This window comes from Gorilla gorilla, chromosome 2, assembly GCF_029281585.2.
Source record: "Gorilla gorilla gorilla isolate KB3781 chromosome 2, NHGRI_mGorGor1-v2.1_pri, whole genome shotgun sequence".
In the NCBI taxonomy this organism is placed as follows: domain Eukaryota; kingdom Metazoa; phylum Chordata; class Mammalia; order Primates; family Hominidae; genus Gorilla; species Gorilla gorilla.
The window spans coordinates 168,420,267-168,439,342 of NC_086017.1; the positions used below are offsets into that span (position 1 = coordinate 168,420,267).

The following is a 19,076-nucleotide window of genomic DNA, read 5'->3' on the forward strand; positions in this document are numbered from 1 at the left end:
TTTTAAAGTTCTATGAAAGTTGACATTGAAATTTAATGGAAAAGCTTCATATTCATAGACTCACAAGGCTATTGGTGGCCTTATGGGCTAGGTCCTCTCAGAGGTCATTTAGTTCATTTTCACATTGGCATCTAGAGTGGAAAAATAATCTAGCTCGCATGAAGGGTGCCCCCAAAGGAGACCCACAACTGCTGTTACCAATTCTTTTGACTGTCTGAAAAAACTCTCCTGACACAGGAGGCATTTTGAAACAATGTCCATGAAACAATGTCCATTTGCCCATGTATTCATAATCTAATATAATAAATAGCACATTCTTTTTTTATTCATATTTATTTATTTAGTTAATTAGTTCAGATTTAGAGACAGGGTCTATGCTATGTTGGCCAGGCTGGAGTGCAGTGGCTATTCATAGGCATGATCATGGTACACCACAGCTTCAAACTCCTGGCCTTAAGCAATCCTCCCGCCACTCTTTCCTGAGTAGCTGGGACTACAGGCACGTGCCATTGCACTCAGCTTGACAGTATGTTCTTATAACACAACTATTTGAAATCAAGTTCTAAAGATGAATCATGATAGAAAGTTGTTTGAAAAAATTGTTCCATTTTCTTTTAGAACCCAAGAAGACCTTCTACTGATGATCACATTCAAATTTTAAATGTCTAGTGACTAAGAGACTAATCACATGGGGCTGCTTAGATTTATCGAGGAGGACAGGAGTGCCAAAACTCTAAGTTGTTTTTTGTAGGGTGTAAGAACAAAGGCATCTCATGTGTCTCGAGAAATGAGTGAAAGTCATGACCCAGTTCTTCCTCCTACTTTAACAAAATGTGACTGAAGAGAAAGCCAGATGTGTTCTAGGACAGACCAGCTGACTAACTCTTACTGTCAACATACACTGTGCAATTCCAAGACACAAGGGCAACTGATAAAGAAGATTAGCTTGGTTTTCCAGAAATAAGTTCTGCTCTGTTCAATCTCCTTGCTCAATCTCCATTCTCTCATTCATGTGGAATAATGAGATCTGCAATAAACACCACCAGGCAAGTCTCTGAGGATTACTGAGTTATTTCAGAAATTTTCTAATCTTCTACTCTGAACTTTTATAAAATGATTATCAGAAAATGAATCAGCAGTTGGAAGAATAGGAAATAGATTCTACTGTAATCATTTCCTGCAAGTAATAATTTCTCACACATTATCATAATAAAGTCTCTGTTCTTCTTTAAGTAGAGTAAGTCATCGAGGAAGTAGATCACTTCTAAAAAATTAAACTTGTCTCTGGGTCTTTATAATATATTATAACATTACTGAATGATTGCTCTTGAAATTTCCAATATTTCATGTCCTTAACTTGAATTTTCCCTACAGGTTGAAAAGTCAGGTTCTGGAATTGGCCTGTCTGGATTAAAATACTGGTTCCATCACTGAGAAGCTGTGTGACCTTGCGAAAATTACTTAATCTCTTTGTGTTTCAGTTTTCTGATCTGTAAAATGAAGTCAATAATGGTGAGAAAATGAGAAAAATGCATGCAAGCTTAGCATATCATTAGAATGATAAATGCTAGCAATTATAAATCATGTCAGGGCCTCTACATTATTTTAGCATTTACTTTCCTCTGACTATCTGTACATTACTGGATAAAAATATTTTATTGATCACCAGATATTAAACTCCTGTGAATTTCTGTGTGTTGATGGTGAAGTTGGTGGGAGGATGGTGATGAGACTTACTTGAAGACAGGAATGTATGTGAGTTGACCATGTCAGTAAGCTGAGATACTGTCAATTTCTGAAGGATTCCTCTGGCTGAGTCTACACAGTTAAGAAGTATTATATATTTCTTGATGTCTTTCCTAATGTCTAACTGAAATTCTCTAATTGTCTCATGTTTTATTCCTCATTTATGGAGATGCTGGACAGCATTAAAAAATATTGAAACGTGAATACTTGAAAACAATTATTGTATCATTTGTCAATTCTTTTAAAAAATATCAAAAACCCAGTTTATTTGGCCTTTTGTTCTAGACTTCAATTCTACTTCTTTGGACCCTTCTCCCTGAGGCTGATAGGGCAGCTGGCCCCTGTGTGGGTGTTGATGAAACCCAGACCAGTACATAGTACTCAGTTGGGCATAGTACATTCTAGGCGCTAAGACAGGCAGGAAAGTGGATCAAGCCTTTACAAGTGGTGACTTCTCTCAGGGAGGAAACAGCCCCAATCTTCATTTACCAGGTTCAGAATGCTTTGGGTATGGTATAGTGATGAATTTGATATCATTAGCATATAATCACAATCTTGAAACATCACATTTTAACATTCAAGGAATATTTGACATTGCCATTTTAAAATATTATTCATTCATTCATTCATTCACTCACTCAACAAATACAGCACGCTAAAAACATAAAAGAAGTATGCTAGATTTTTTCAAATACACCTTTTGGCCCTAACTGGATTATGAATTTCTTTTAGAGCAGAGACACTGTACCTTATTCATATTTCTATCCCAAGGGTCAGCCTGTAGAAGACACTCACCTAATGCAACAAACATGCATTGCATAAATGAAAAATTGGATGCAAGGAATATGCTAGCTGTGCATGACCAATAAAGCATTTGTTGCTATGTCTCATCTTTAAACTTTGAATTTAAGCAGAACTTGAATGCAAATACCGTCTCCATGAAAAATATATTTGGCAACAATATTATGTTAGACCTTTCACTTAGATTAAATATATAATTTAAGTGCTTATATAAAAAAGAAGATGAAATCAACAACCTATATAAACTATCCAGGGAGTCAAGGGTTTTGGTGAAAAAAAAAAAAACAGTTTAAAATAGGACTTTTCTTAAACTCAAATCTTCTTTCATGTAGCAAAAGGAAATGAGCAAAGAAATCCAAACCCACTGAAGTTTTCAGGGCCAAACATTTTGATTCAATATGCTCTGCTATAAAATATTTGGCCTTGTTTGAATTTTTATTGCTATATGTTCTCAGTCTATATTTAACTGTGAGGAACACAAATAAGAAAGAGCAAATGTGCAGAACGTTCATTTCAAGAGCATGGCAGTGAATTTGAGAAAGCATATATTAAAGGAACACTTCGTGTTTTTAACTTTCAGCCCCTTTTCTGAGGCCTCCCTTGGCCAGATATGATTAAATATTTATCGAACTAAGGACTCAGCTTACTTGGAGTGAAAACTCTTCAGGGCCTCTCAGAGCTACCTAAGATAAGTACCTTATTTTACTAGCTCTCAAATAAAGCTTCTTTTATGCTCTGTCTTTTTCATATATAAAATAAGGTCTAATTAGAAAGTTTTATAATGGAGGCAGTCAATTCCCCAATTCCTTATTTGTTTGAATTAACTTTTAAAAAATTGGGGTGTTCACTCTGGCATTGGCTCAATCCAGACTCTGTAATCAGCCAACAATCTGTGCTTCACAAAGGCTGGCGTCCTAACTGCCAGCTTCTGCCATCCGCACCTTTTCCGTGGGGTAATACATTTTAATTGGTACTTCTCTGAGAGCCCTACACATCTCCATCTGGCCAAATAAACATACTTTTACCATTCAGCCTCAACATCTTGGCAGTTAACAAGAGGACAGACTTGCCACAATGGGTAATCTTTAAGATGCATAAAATCCTAAAATTAAAGGACCAGGTACAGGTGGTATAATCAATGGCTGTCTAGAAGATGGCTCATCTACAAAGTGGCTTTGTGTTCAACAGTCTTTTTAACACTGCTCTTGTGATCCTAAATGCAGTTCCTGAGCCGAGTCAGCATTGAGAGCTCTCTCCTCTCAAAGGGCACATTAGTGATGAAATATTTCACTTCCAATGACAGCATAACTTTTTGGATATAGGCTTACTAGCAACGTGTTTCCACTGGTTGGATTGAGCAAGTGTAACCAGAAGGCAGAATGGTGAAATGGTTAAGAGCATGGGTTCTAGAGTCAGGCTGCATTCAAATTCTGCTGCTGTTAATTTATCTTTGTGACCTTGGGCAGTTACCATACCTCTCTGTGCCTCAGTTTCCTCATCAGTAAAGCAGAGATAATGTCAGTATTTTCCTCATAAGAGTATTGCAAGGACTGATTAAATGAGATAAGGTATCTGATATGTTTAGCACAGGGCATGACTTGTATTTGCTAACAATTATTTTTAGGCAAGGTCAGTAGACCGAATAACTTGAGCAGCAGAAAGGAAGTGGAAGGCGATTAACCAGCTATGAGGTTATTTCTCAGATAATTTCTTACTATTTCAATGCTTCACTTTTTACAGTTTAATCATCAAGCAACAGTGTTAGGGATTACATAAGATAATATGGTCTGTGTGCTGATTCACTCATTTAGTGTGGTCTCATTTCCTTAAGGAACACATCTTGAGAGAACACTTTTTTTCTCTCTAACCCTCAGGGTCATCTGGATGAAATGAATACTTTTAGGGTAAAATGGCTGATACTGCTTCCTTGATAACCACATATAGGTAAGGGATTGTTTCTCTGCCTCCCAAAGTTTTCCCTTTTTCCTATGACCACTTTGGTGAGACGCCTTTCTCAGCACAAAGCAGGGACATGACTGTGCATTATTACAACTGGGGATGTTTATGCAAGAGGAAGGCCACCTAGAAAAATGGAGCTGACAGATCCCTGTAATTCGGGGCACAAATGGTTCTTAGCAGCAGGTAGTGTTCTCTCACCAGTTGCTTTCTCAGGATTGTTGCACATGAAGCATTGCCATGCTCCTGCTGTTTCACTGAAGCCAAACACGTCAAAGAACCTCACTTCTTCCAGATGGAGCTGTACCTGGTCCAGATCCTGTGTCAGGAACACAAAGCACAAAGAACATAAGCTGCTCTGCCTGCTACCTAACATTCCGAGACTGGGAGAAGGGGATGTGGATCAGGATGGTCAATGCTCAATCTCAGTACTAAAGACTAAGAGGCAGCATTGAAAAAATTTCTCTTGGCCAACCTTAAAAAAAGCATTCAGCTAAACTTTTCCATAAGAGTATTCATAAATGCAGCGGGAGCGAGCACAGGCCCCAGGGCTGAGTGTCAGGGTTGAGGTGTCAGAGCTTGAAATGGCCCAGAATTTTCTTGCATCTAGCAGTGGCTCCAGATTTTCTAAAAAGAAGGGATATCCAAGTGGCAATGTGGTTGGAAGACATGCTGCTGGGGGATTTACATTTATATAAAATTGAGAACCAATTATCCATACCAAAAAATATTATTGGCCAGGCGTGGTGGGTCATGCCTGTAATCCCAACACTCTGGGAGGCCGAGGCAGGCAGATTGCCTGAACTCAGGAGTTCAAGACCAGCCTGGGCAACATGGCAAAACCTCGTCTCTACCAAAAATACAAAAACATTAGCCAGGCATGGTGGTATATGCCTGTGGTCCCGGCTACTCAGGAGGCTGAGGTGAGAGGATCGCTTGAGCCTGTGAGGTGGAGGTTGCAGTGAGGCAAGATTGCACCACTGTACTCCAGCCCGGGTGACAGAGTGAGACCCTGTCTCAAAAAAAAAAAAAATATATATATATATATATATATAATATTTATTATGTTGGCTTTACAGGGGGCTGATGGAAAATATGGGGGTGGGGCTTAATCCCTCAGCCCTTGGCTCCAGGACTGTTTAGTTCTTTTGCTTTATGCTAAAAGTGTATGCAAATTTTGCATTCTATTACATAGTATAAGCTACATTGATTTTTTTTTTTTAATTTTTACTTTTATTTTTTTCCTGAGATAGAGTCTCACTCTGTTGTCCAGGTTGGAGTGCGGTGGTGTGATCTTGGCTCACTGCAACCTTCACCTCCTGGGTTCAAGTGATTCTCGTGTGTCAGCCTCCTGATGAGCTGGGTTTACGGGTACCTGCCACCACACCTGGCTAATTTTTGTATATCTAGTAGAGACAGGGTTATGCCGTGTTGGCCAGGCTGGTCTCCAACTCCTGATCTCAAGTGATCCACCTTCCTTGGCCTCCCAAAAGGCTGGGATTGCAGGCATGAGCCACCATGCCTGGCCTGCATTGGTTTTAATGGAAAATAATGCATTGAATTATTTACCAGTAAATTAGTAAACTTTTTTCCTCCAAATGGTTGAGTAGAATTGACACTCCAAGAAGACTGCACATGTTTTATGTGCCCTGTGGCACCATGCCAGTGAGTTCCTCTTTAAGGGGCAGGGCAGAGAGGTTCTGTTAGACTGTAAATGGATGGAAAACTATTAGCCTAACCAAATTAAATAGCTCTACTGTCCTCCTGAGGCTTTCCTCTTATGTAAATGACTTGTATCCTTTGGTATAGGTTGGATGACCAGAAACTGCATTTTTAAAAGGCTCCTCCTCCTCAGAGGGACTTAATGTTCTTATTGGCCTTGCATGTACCCAGCCAACTAACATGTTTGTGCTCTGTTGAGCTGTGATTTTATTTCCTTTCCTTTAGCCTACACACTCTTATCTTCTCTCTGTATAGGAATAGTTCTTAGAATTTTCAAGGCTGAGGCGTGTAGGCACTGTTTGCACTGCTTATAAGGGATCTAAATAGAGAATGATCAAGTGGCTACCCTGATTGCATCCCAAAGCTCCTAATTCTCAGTTCTAAATTTGACAGAGGTAAGAAGTATGTCCACCTATCAGTTCACTGAGAACAGAAACATATATTTTTTTTTCATAATACCCCCAGAGTCCAGTCCAGCATCATTAATGGATTAGCATTGGTTTGTAGACCCAGCACAAAGTTTTTTGCTAACGAACTATATAAAAGATAGTACAAAAAGTTAAAGGGAATTTTTAAAGAGAACATTTACACTCCCTGGAACATAAACACAATGAGGACAGGTATTTTGTCTGTTATGTTGGCTGCTATAAACTTGGCACCTAAAAGTGCCTATGACATAGCAAGCACTAAACAAATATTTGTGTAATAACAAAAGGCATGCCCTGGGCCTAGAAATGGATACTTTTCAGCATCCTCTATTAAGACTCTTACGGCTTGTGTTCTGGGGTTGGACATTTTGGAGGTTTGACATGGTGACTGCAACATTTTGGGTTGCTAACCTTTAATACCGTATCTCAGGCATTCCAATAGGTGCTGTATATCTAGGAATATTGTTTTGACAAAAATGATTTTGAATATGTTCAATGGAAAAAAAGACTTTTTTTTAAAAAGTATGTTTTCCAAGATAAAGACTGAAGAAGCACCTGGGAATTTTGTGAGTTTCAAAGGATACAATCCATATTAAAATTTATGGGGAAAAAGCAGATGTTCATAAATATCAGTTTCAAAACTGTGAAGTCTCTGAAGTCTGTACTTGGCCATTGCCATGCAGATTACTTCTCTGTTTCCCACACAATTAAGGATCAATTTTTCATTCACCACAAACACTACTAGCAAACAAAGTACTTAAAATAATACTTAAGGGTTCCTTTATTTTTCCTGTTCTGAGACCAGAAAATTCCCAGTTTGTTGCGTATAATCCACATTTGTCTTGGAAAAAAGTTTACTTTAAACGTTTCAGACAGATGGTAAACTACATTCCTGCGTTCAATTTCTGAAGCCAAAAGCAGGCTTACCTCCTCAGAGGATTTAGGTGTTGTGCTAAAGGATATCCACGGTAGTTGTATGAACTTTGAAGTTGGTGATAATAGCACACTTTGAATGGAAAGACAGATGAAACACATATAGTTTCCAATATTTGTGAAAAATCAAAGCAAAATAAATCACAAAACAAGCAAACACAAACCAACAACCAGTGACACCTAGATTTTCGGAATTTTGACCTCTTAAATGTGCTTGAGGTCAGTAGTTCTCTCTCCTACTCAACCTTCTTTACCCTTCTGGGTCCTGCAGCTTCCCTAGGCCTTGCCCAATAATTGCTATATGGCTTCTATTTTTCTAACAGGAGAACAAAAATAGATTTGTTTAGAGAATTACAAACTTTCTTTAAGATAACTAGACTCCAGAAAAGTGATAAAAATAACTTATATCTAACTGTAAGTCACTGTCTGAGTATTTTTCAGTTCTAATGGGATTGTGGCAGACAGACCCTAAGGTGACCTCCCAGTAATTTACACCTTGTGGTGTTCATCTGTTTGTATACTCCCATTCCCTGTGTATGGGAAGGACTTATGATTTGCTTCTGGCCAAGAATATGTCAAAGGGGATAGGATATCAATTCCATTGTTATTATACACAAACACACACACACACACACACACACACACACACACACAACCTGTCTTGCTAGCAGATGCATAGGGAGACCCTCCTGCTGTGCTTGAAGGAACCAAATTGCCACATTATGAACTGCAGGGACTATGCGTGGCTTTTAGGATCTTAAAGGAGGCCTTCAACTGGTAGCCAGTAAGAGTTCAAAGTCATCAGTCCTACAACTGCAAAAAAATGATTCTTGCCAACAAACAGAATGAGTTTGAAAGCAGATCCTACCCATTTGAACCTCCAAATGAAAACACAGCCTAGCCAATACCTTGATTGTAGCCCTGTGAGACCCTGAGTGGAGGACCCAGCTAAGTTACAACTGAAATCCTGACCCTCTGGTACTGTGAGATAATAAGTATGTGTTGTTTTAAGTTGCTAGGTTTGTGCTAATTTGTTATGCATTATTGAAAACTAATACTGAGATTGTGCCGTGAAAAGGAAGAAAAAATGACATCCTTTTGCCCAATTCTCCATGAAAGTGATGATTCTACTTAGAGGAGTCACATTCTCCCAAGTACACTCCAAATCAGGCCTCAATAAAACATATACACACAAAATAAAACACAAAAGAATGTTGAAGTTCAAACTATTTTCATTGATGTAAAAAAAAGGATACATATTCATAGTAGGCATAAACTAAGAAGGGTTTTCCTGATAAACATCATTTAATTCAAGAAGATTAAAACTCGCTGGAGGAAAAAATAGTATTTTTAAACATTTGGCTAAGTGAGCATTTCTCCAGTTTTAGAAAAAGAGTCATTAATGAGGGTAGGAATTTGGAAAACTCTATAATAAGTCTAAGCCAGGCAGCATAGAAAGATGCGAGATTTACAACATCATTTCACTGACAAATGACAGCATGAGTCAACGCAATGGATTTTGTAAAAGTGCATAGTGGCCTCTGGATTTTATAATGTGGTCTATGTACTTTGAGAGGGTACTGTGAAGCAATTTTCCAGAAATCAGTGAAAGCATACATCTGGAAGAACTTTGGGTTTTGGCACATTTAAATTCTGTCCTAAAGCTATTTGTGCACAGATACAAAACATAGGATTGCCTCATGTGCTCTGTGTGCCTGTGGTTAATAGGATCACTCTAGGCACATATTTCAAGTATGTTTTAAGACATGTAAGCAAGTATTTTTAAAAATTCCCAAATATTTTCAAATAATAAGTTTATGTTTGTATAGTTATTTTCAGTGCACATACTCTAATGATATGGAGTCCAAGGTGTGAAATAAGCTTACTTAGGGAATATAATTAATGATTGATCTTCATATTGTCTTAAATTGTTATAGGCATAGTGTCTAGTAGGAAATGCTGTTTGTTGAATAAATAAACTAGCAAAAGAGACTTTAAAGAATATCCACACCACAATTTTTTTATGTTTTTCAACTTGTGAAAAACATTACTATTGGATTCAATTTATGTAACACAGTATTCATAGCACCTGGTATCAGGAACCATGGATAAAGAGATGAAAGAGACATAGTCATCAGTCCAAGGAGGTGAGAAGGTAATTCATTGTGTCTGCAGTATTCTTCACAGAGGAAACTGAATACAGCTTCATTTGTGTGAGGTGTGATTGTTACTAAGCTTCTTCTGGTGTGATGTTTTGGCTCTCAACTGGATTAAAGCTCTTACCATGAAGACTGACTTCCATATTGTTTTGCAGCTTTTAAAAATACTTAGTATGGCACTTTGCCCATAGTAAATGTTCAATGAATTATTATGCATTTTTACTAATTGAAGCACATAGATCTTATCTCTAATTTATATCAACAGTAGCATTTAGGTTTTCAGTGTTCATGTCTATTCATCTATGACCATTAAGACTTTCCAGACTACATTTGTTAAAAAAAATCTATCTCTCTCTCTATATATATATCTACATCTATATATCTGCATATCTATGGGTATTACAAGAATTCATTTCATTTAACAAGTTTTTAGAATAAAGTGTTAATAATTGAACAATGATGTTTGTCTTAATTCATCAATATAGTATGTTGACTACTTGTTCTCAAGACCCTCAGCTTTTTCAGATTGTCTGTTCAGAGTTCTCACTATGTTGCCCAGGCTAGTCTCGGATGCTTGGGCTCAAACAATCTTTCCACCTCAGCCTCCCAGAGTGCTGTGATTAGAAGTCCTGAGCCACTGCACCCCATCTACATTTTTACACAAGCTCCCCAAGTTGCTCTGGTGTGCACTGACTGTAAAATTAATCCTATGTCCTTCAAAGCAGTTGTGGGGATGGCTGATTTGTGTCCACTGATTGGTATTTGAGGAATTTGTCAATCTCCATGTGCATATGCTCATTCTTTTCCACAATAGTTTGGTTTCAAGGGGTCAGGTATGGTGGCTCAAACCTGTAATCCCAGCACTTTGAGAGGCCAAGGTGGGTAGATCACTTGAGGTCAGGAGTTGGAGATCAGCCTGGCCAGCCCGGTGAAACCTCGTTTCTACTAAAAATACAAAAATTAGCTGGGCGTGGTGGCAGGCACCTATCATTGTAGCTACTTGGGAGGCTGAGGCACAAGAATTGTTTGAATGTGGGAGGCAGAGGTTGCAGTGAGCCGAGATCCCACCACTGCACTGCAGTCTGGGCAACAGAGTAAGACCTAAAAAAAGAAAAAAGAGGCCGGGTGCAGTGGCTCATGTCTGTAATCCCAGCACTTTGGGAGGCGGAGGTGGGTGGATCACAAGGTCAGGAGTTCAAGACCAGATGATGAAACCCCCTCTCTACTAAAAAAAAAAAAAAAAAAAAAGAAAAAGAAAAATTAGCCAGGCACAGTGGCAAGTGCCTGTAATGCCAGCTACTTGGGAGGCTGAGGCAGGAGAATCGCTTGAGCCCAGGAGGCGGAGGTTGCGGTGAGCTGAGATAGCACCATTGCACTCCAGTCTGGGCAACAAGAGCAAAACTCCATCTCAAAAAAAAAAAAAAAAGAAAAAAGAGAAAAGTTTAATTTCATATGACAAAACAGGTAGACTGGTCACAAGAGCAAAGCTTTCATTTTTAAACATCAGAGATGTTATTATTCCAAATTGTGATATACAGCAAGAAGAGATCAGGTGTGAAAATTGAACTCATTGAGCCCAATTTGAAACTTGGCAGAAGGCTGGAGTGGGTGGAGAGGGAGGTAGGCCATGGGGGAGCAGACTCTAAGCAGAGGCAGCAGGGCACTGATGTGAAAGGACTCATAGTGCATTTCAGTATTCTGCATGAATGCCACGCATGTGCTATGTCCCATTGGCTCTCATATTTCTATGCCTAATTAGTAAGGGAACTCGAGGTATACATGACTATATGAGGCCAATGTGGCAAACTCCTCACTATCACTACATATCACTAAATAAACTTATATTTCTATCCTTTGAGTCCCTATGTGTTGGGAAGAACTGAATTTCTTCTTGGAAAATCATGGCAATTCTATGGGTCTGGCTCCAAGTGGCTGGAAGAAAACACTATGTTTGATTCATTTCAGAGAGAAGCTCTGAAGAATACTTTAATTTAAGAACAAATATGACAAAATAAAAAAAAGCCAAATTCACCAAAATCACACTCATCTAAAAATCATGAAAAAAAATCTGACTACAGGATATTGGCAGTTAACATGACAAGAGTTTAAGTAAAACGGTTTGTGAAAAATTTAATGGAAGTGTATGAGTTGAGTAGAAAATAAAGGTGGCAAATTGCATGAAGCTATATAACAAGTTTTATAAATGTTTGATAAAACCACAATTATCTTTTTTACAAATACAATTTCTTTGAAACTTCAGTTCATTAAAACCAGCAAATTATTAGAGTGGGAGCAAGGCCAAAACACTACCAATGTTCAAAAGGTCAAGAAAACTTTAAGATTTTTACAGTGGTTCAGCAGTAAAATGTAATCACAGAACTTTTGGCAATTATAGCCAGCACTTACATATTCTCCTTTCATAGTGCAAAGCAAAGAATTGCAGTGATTTTTTTTTTCTAATTGATTACTGCCACCTACATTCAACAAATATTTAGTACTACTTGTTAAATCTATTTGTGGTACTATACTACAGAGGATGCTGATGTTAAAGAGCTAATTTGGAGAGGCTTTTTTTCCTTCCTTTTGAAATCAGATAGCAGGAAAACCATGCTCCTAACCATGTAGGTTATTTAGTTGGAGGCAAGGTGCTTCTCTCGTTCTCATAATTTTATTTTTTTTCCTTTATCCCTAATACCACTTTAATTCTCAGACTGTTTCTCCAACTTCCCCTTTTTATAAGTATTCACCTTTTGGGTTTGACACATGTCTTGGAACAGATACGTATTCTTGAAAAATACGTAGCAATGTTTATTTTTCATTTTTGCAAATAATGGTATGTTGTGAACCCTATTTGGTTTCTTGTTTGTTTCACTCAAGATCTCTATGTGGTATTCTATGCATATTTAGCTAACTGTTGCCTCTACAGCTGCACAGTGATTTAATGGTGTGCATCCACCACCCCCCACATTTCACCTAACCATTTCCTTAGTGTGGGCACCAAGGGTGCCCCCATCTCTGAACTTACACAATGATGTAATGATGAATATTCTTACACATGTTCCCTTGTGGATGTGAGCAAAAATTTTTCTGTGATAATCACTCAGGAGTGGAATTGCTGTGTCATAGTGTATTAGTTTAGGGCTGTGAAAATATTTTTGTGTTTCTGCACAGTTAGGGCTTTTTGAACAAATTTTACTGAAACTTGGGACCTGGGCTAAAAAAACAAGCTTTAGAAGTAAATTTATGACTAATTAGAAAGTGAAATACCATCTAGAGAGATTTATTTTCCCAGAGGTATGTTTACATTTTAAGATGGGGATGAGACCCAGGATATAGGAGCTTGGGTTGTCAAGCTGGAGACATTAGTCTTCCCTTCAACCTGGAGGGGTTTATTTACATTCTAAAGGGTAAAAGTAAGAACACAGACCCCTTCCCAATGAGCAAAGATTTTTGTTCTCTCCTTTCAGGGACAGCTGTTCCACCCCCTATGTAAATACTCAAATTCACATTGTCAAGGTTCCTTGCCTACAGTACAGACCCTAGGATGTGTAAGATGACATCTGGTTCTCATCATGTTGCCCCAGGGCTAACAACTGAGGCAAAAGGAAACTTAGGAGGTTATTTGTTGCTAAGTAAATAATAGTAATCTGTGATGCCCCCAGAAACCTTGTTTGCATGATACATTAAAAAGTTAACATTATTCATATCCTCAATTTCACTAGGTTCTGCCAACTTGCTATTCAAGCTACCCAGGAGGCTGAGGTAGAAGGATCACTTAAACCCAGGAGTTCGTGGAGGCAGTGAGCTATGATGGCACCACTGCACTCCAGTCTGGGCAACAGAGCAAGACCCTGTCTTGAAAAAATTAAAAAAAAAAAGAATTATCATTTTGTTGACATGTTTACTACTTTGAATAGTTACAGAGGAAATAAAACTGACTCCACTATGGACTTAGAGAGAAGGTATTACTTCCCATGATGCTGGAATTTTAAATGTCTCCATTTAGTCACTTCACACAGCAGAGAGCTAAGCACTGGTGAAGTAATAGTGATGGAGGCAGTTTTAAGAAAGTTGAACCACCCCTCAGTAGAGAACTGGATAAAGTAAACTACGCTTGGTCAGGCACAGTGGCTCATGCCTGTAATCCCAGCACGTTGGGAGGCCGAGGCAGGCGGATCACTTGAGCTCAGGAGTTGGAGACCAGCCTGGCCAACATGGTGAAACCCCATCTCTACTAAATATTTAAAAATTAGCTGGATGTGATGGCACAGGCCTGTCGTCCCAGCTACCCAGGAGGCTGAGGCTGGGGAATCGCTTGAACCTGGGAGGCAGACGTTGCAGTGAGCCAAGATTAGGTCACTGCACTCTAGCCTGGGCAACAGAGTGAGACTCCATCTCAAAAAAAAAAAAAAAAAAAAAAGTAAATTATGGTCTATTTACACAGTGGAAAATTTTATAGATGCTGAAATGAACGAGCTAGCTCTACATGTATGAACAGATATATTTAAAAAACATAACATTAAGTGCAGAAATCACATTGCAAAAGATATGTGCCATCTGATAACATTTAGGTAAAAGTTTAAAACAACAGTACAAAAGCATTCATGGAAATAATACACACCAACTTCAGGAGAATATTTACAACAGTTTCTTTTTGTAAAGGGAGATATTTGATGCAAATATGGAAGAAATGTAAACATCTATCTGTGGCAGGAATGGATATCACATTTCTGTACTTTTCTGAATTTATGAGCTATTTCATAATTTGATGAAAAATAAAAATGAGGCAGAGAACACAGTTTAGTGAAGCAAAGAGACTAGCAAGGGTCAGACTCTGTGAGGAAGAAAGGTTCTGCGTGTGTATGCGTGTGTGGGCTTCCTTGGTACCCCTCAAACTCCCTGTAGAGGAGTCTCCTTCTTTTGCCTGTGTTGAGACTGACCTTGGTGGTGAAAGTCTTTCTCCTTTCTCTTGTTAGAAGGCACCATGTTACAGTTTCTTTTAACTTTTAGCTCTTCAAACTTGGAGATAAACAGGTCTAAAATACTAAGTGTTTGAAATATGTTCTATTTTGTTTCAGAAAACCAAACAAAACAAAGCATGCTGACACCAAGTTCTGTCTTAGAGAATTATTACAGCATAGGCTAAGTGACAGAGAGGATACTTAGAAATAAAAGTTTTTCTGCTGAGTGGTACAGAATGAAGAATATAGATTTTGGAGTCAGAAGATCAGTTTGAGCCCTGCCACTGCCATTCACTGGCAGTTCTTGGGAAAATATTTTAATTTCTCTTTGCTTTCAATGCACTCCTCAAACTATAAAATGACTTTGATTCCTAACCTGTCTCTTTCAGTGACTTTTTGCCACAATCAATTAATGGATAATTGCACTACTTTGTAAACTGTGGAGAAATAATAAAAAGTAGTGATAATGGCCAAGCACAGTGGCTTGCACCTGTAATCCCAGCATATTGGGAGGCTGAGGTGGGCAGATTGCTTGAGCTCAGGAATTTTGAGACCAGCCTGGGCAACATAGTGAGACCCCATCTCAAAAAAAAGCAGTGATAATGATGATAATTAAAATCAAGCAAAATAAGAAGCTCCTTTTTATGTATGTAAAATATAGTGTTTTTTGTCTCTCAGCTAGATAAATGTATGTAAATCTTTCTGAAATGAATGACTTCTTTAAGAAACACCAATGCTAGGTGCCTGAGAAACATATTTAGTTTTCTAAAATCAGGTAACATACTTACCTGTCTGTTTTTGTTAGTTTGTTGTCAAACCTAGGAGCGCTGGGTTTAATGAGATGCAAACATAAAGAGATGTAATGCGACATGGACATGAACATTTCAAAGGGGAATAATGACATGTGCATGCTTGATGAGGCCATAATGAGATGTACAAATAGAAAAGCATAGAAAAATGTGCATGGGTAATGGTGCAATGAGATGCATAAATAGATGAGTGTAATGATAAAGACATGGGGGGTGTAATGTGATTTACAAATGGGAGCATTAAATGGGAGGGTGGAAAGGGCAGGTTGTGGTAGATAAGAAGCAGAGAGAAAGAATACAGTACTAAGCATGAATGGAGGAGCTAATATGTGCATGATGAGGATGTGATGAGATAGAAATGGGATGGCATAAGGCAGTTCACAGATGGAGGGGTGTAATGAGTTCTGTAGAAAGGAGGGAATAATGACAAGCATAAAAGGAAGGATTTAATATGATGAAGAAAGAAATAGGCATAAGAAGATGTGAAGACTGAAAGGAGGTGCAGAAAAAAGGGACATTAGTGAAGAGACAGGAAATAACAAGGTGGGCCAATGGAGCACCCTAATGAGGCTGAAATAAAAAGGTGCAATGATGTGTGTCCATTCAGGGAATAATTAGACACACACATAGGATGATAATGAGGTACCCGGGCCCTGATCAGACATAGACCATGGCACTCAGTTCTTACTGAGGAGGCCAAAAATTGAAAAAAATTCAGGGCAGAACCACAAAGATATCTACACACAGAAAAGGGAAGACTAAACAGGTGATTTGGTGCCAGCCTTGCAGTTTAAGAAATAATAGTTTTATAGCTGCACTTACTCTGTTCCAGGTGCTCTGCTAGGTGTTGAATTAAATGCATCATCTCGTTTTACCTTCTTAACAACCCTATGAGGGAGGTGGATTCTTTCCTAGTCATAGATGAAGAAATCAAGCTGTAGTGAGGTTAATGACTTGCCCAGTTCCCAGAGCATGTCTGTGGTAGTGATGTCACTCAAACTAAGTCAGCTGGATCTCAGTTGCCTTTGCCTCTGTTTTGATGTTTTATCAGAAGAGGCTGTGGGACCTCCTGCCCCAGAACTACCAGGATAACTTGTCAAAGATGTAGAATCACAGGATTACCCAGTGAATATTATTTGCAAAATCTGCAGAGGCCCTAAGAATTTGCATTTTTAACAAGCACCCCAAGGACACTTGCATAAACTAGGTCTGAGAACGACTCCATGAAACCAACACTAGAGTGTGTGGTGGTCTAAGGCTACTCTCAGTCCTAGTGAAAGACCATAAAGAAAAGAGATTGCATGCAGCATGAAGACTGTGGATTGGCTACAAAGTAGACTGTCTATTGGCAGAAGAAATTGCCAGACCCAGAAATGAGGCATCAAACCAAAAATTATATTGAATGAAGGATAAAAATATAATAATACATGGAACATAATTAGATTCTAGGAAATAGTTTTTTTTTACTGAATTAAAAAAAAATAGAAATTACTCCATATTCCTGGAATCCCTAAGGGGGAAAGGGTAATATGTCCCTACAACCAACATTTTTCCAATCCACATGCAACTTTCAGGATTCTAAAATTAAAAGCTGATAGTGGCACTGACTGTTCTCTTTCTTGGTATGTCTAGTATTGAGATATCTAAATTGCTATGATTTTTAAGGTCGAAACCAGAATTTATATTTTGAAATAGTGTTAAGCGTGCATGACTACTCGCATTTTAGTGATACAGCCTCTGCTTAAAACCTTTTTAGATGTGTTTTTTGGAATTGTTTACGGTGTATATTTGTGAGCCACACAAGAAAATAATGTTCATTACTTTAGTGAAACTTAGCTTCTAACATGGAAATTTATTATTCAGTTTGAGCAGTCTCTTTTTATAGTACACATGGGCTCAGATAAATGTTGGGCTATTTGTGAAAATAAAAATCATTCTCAAAAAATGAAACATGGCCAAACGCAGTGGCTCACACATACAATCCCAGACCTTTGGGCAGCTGAGGTGGGTGGATCACTTGAGTCCAGGAGTTTGAGACCAGCCTGGGCAACATGATGAAACCCTGCCTCTACAAAAAAATACAAAAATTAGCCAGGTGTGGTGTTGGGCGCCTGTAGTGCCAGCTACTAGGGAGGCTGAGGTAAGAGGATTGATTGAGCCTGGGAGGTCGAGGCTGCAGTGAGACATCATTGTGCTACTGCACTCCAGCCTGGGCAATAGAGTGAGGCCCTGTCTCAAAAAAAAAAAAAAGAAAGAAAGAAACCTTTATCATGACTGAGAATATAAAGCCTCAAAACATTTACTGAGTAGCTGCTCTGCCTCAGGCCATGATGCCATGATTGGTGCTGGGACATGCAGACATTAATGGAAAGAGCCTGATCCCACAGCCTATGAGAGGCACAAAGACATCAAAATCAAACAATTTTGTTGTTGTTGACGTCTTTATTTACATCTGTGAAAGGTTATGGGAATATGGCTGAGGGAGTCATTCATTTTGTTTGGAGGGGTCTTGCAGAGGAGGTGCAATAAAATAGTACCAGCTACTGTTTATTGAGCTCTTACTATGTGGCAATCACTGCTCCATGGACTTTACATGTATTATGTCTTTTGAATCTCATAACATCCCTGCGAAGTGTTTACTGCTATTTTCTGCACTTTGCAGGTAAAGAAGGTGAGGCACAGAGGAGTTAGATAAAAGCGCTGGTAAGTAGGTGGTAGAGGCAGGATTCAAACCCAGATCCTGAGTTTCTAGTTACCACACTTTCTTCTTGCACAAAAAGAGGTGCTATTTATTCTGATAGTATAGTGCCTGGTGTTTGTTGGCATTCAGATAATATCCATGATAGCAGCAAAAGAAAAATAAAAGGATTTTACTCATGCACTGATTATTTAAGAAAAGAACCCAACCACTATTAGATTAGAACAGACATTGCAGAGGGATTGCATACCTCTGTTCCCCCAGGAATAGAGTTATTTCGTTAACTATTTTCTAAAGGTTTTTCCTTTTTTTTTTTTTAATTTCCTTGACTGATGCAGAACATCTGGCTAACTGTGAAGGAATGTTCACGACAGTAGTAAAATTGACATACTTCATTATAGGACAGTCTGGCTTGTGAAATATGAAAGAAATATAATACATGTGATAAACCAGGATTTCAACTAAACTGAGAAAACATTTCTATGCCAATTTAAATTTGTTAAAAAAGCATATGTATAGTATAAGTACAGTGTATGTGGACAGTGGTTAGAGAGGTACGAATAGTGTATATTAATTAGCCAAGAGTAAAGGTAATAATTTTCTAAAGGAGATAAGAGGATTAAAAAGAAAGAGTAAAAAACAACAGACCAGTGTATTACAATGAAAATAAATGTTTCTTAATAGTAAATAGAACTGTCAGTTAAGTTCAATGTATTTACAAAATCATATGCAATCACTTAATGTAATGGATTGTGTGTACAGAATTGTTTAAATGAGGGGCCCTGATGTATATCTGTTAAGGAAAAGAAATGAATCCAAATGAAGGTAGAAATAGTATTTAAGGAGGCAAAGTTTAGAATTTG

The 19,076-nt window shown here is 38.3% G+C and overlaps 1 protein-coding gene across 8 annotated transcripts in view; it reads right to left on the reverse strand.

Annotated features, from left to right (window-relative positions):
- VEPH1 (ventricular zone expressed PH domain containing 1) overlaps positions 1 to 19,076 on the reverse strand; it is a 275,621-nt gene that overhangs the window by 29,602 nt on the left and 226,943 nt on the right. For all 8 annotated transcript variants that reach the window (XM_063704317.1, XM_055381889.2, XM_055381888.2 and 5 more), the window contains one exon: positions 4,705 to 4,822. In XM_063704317.1, the coding sequence (XP_063560387.1) occupies positions 4,705 to 4,822 (118 nt within the window). The remainder of the gene's footprint in view (positions 1 to 4,704; positions 4,823 to 19,076) is intronic.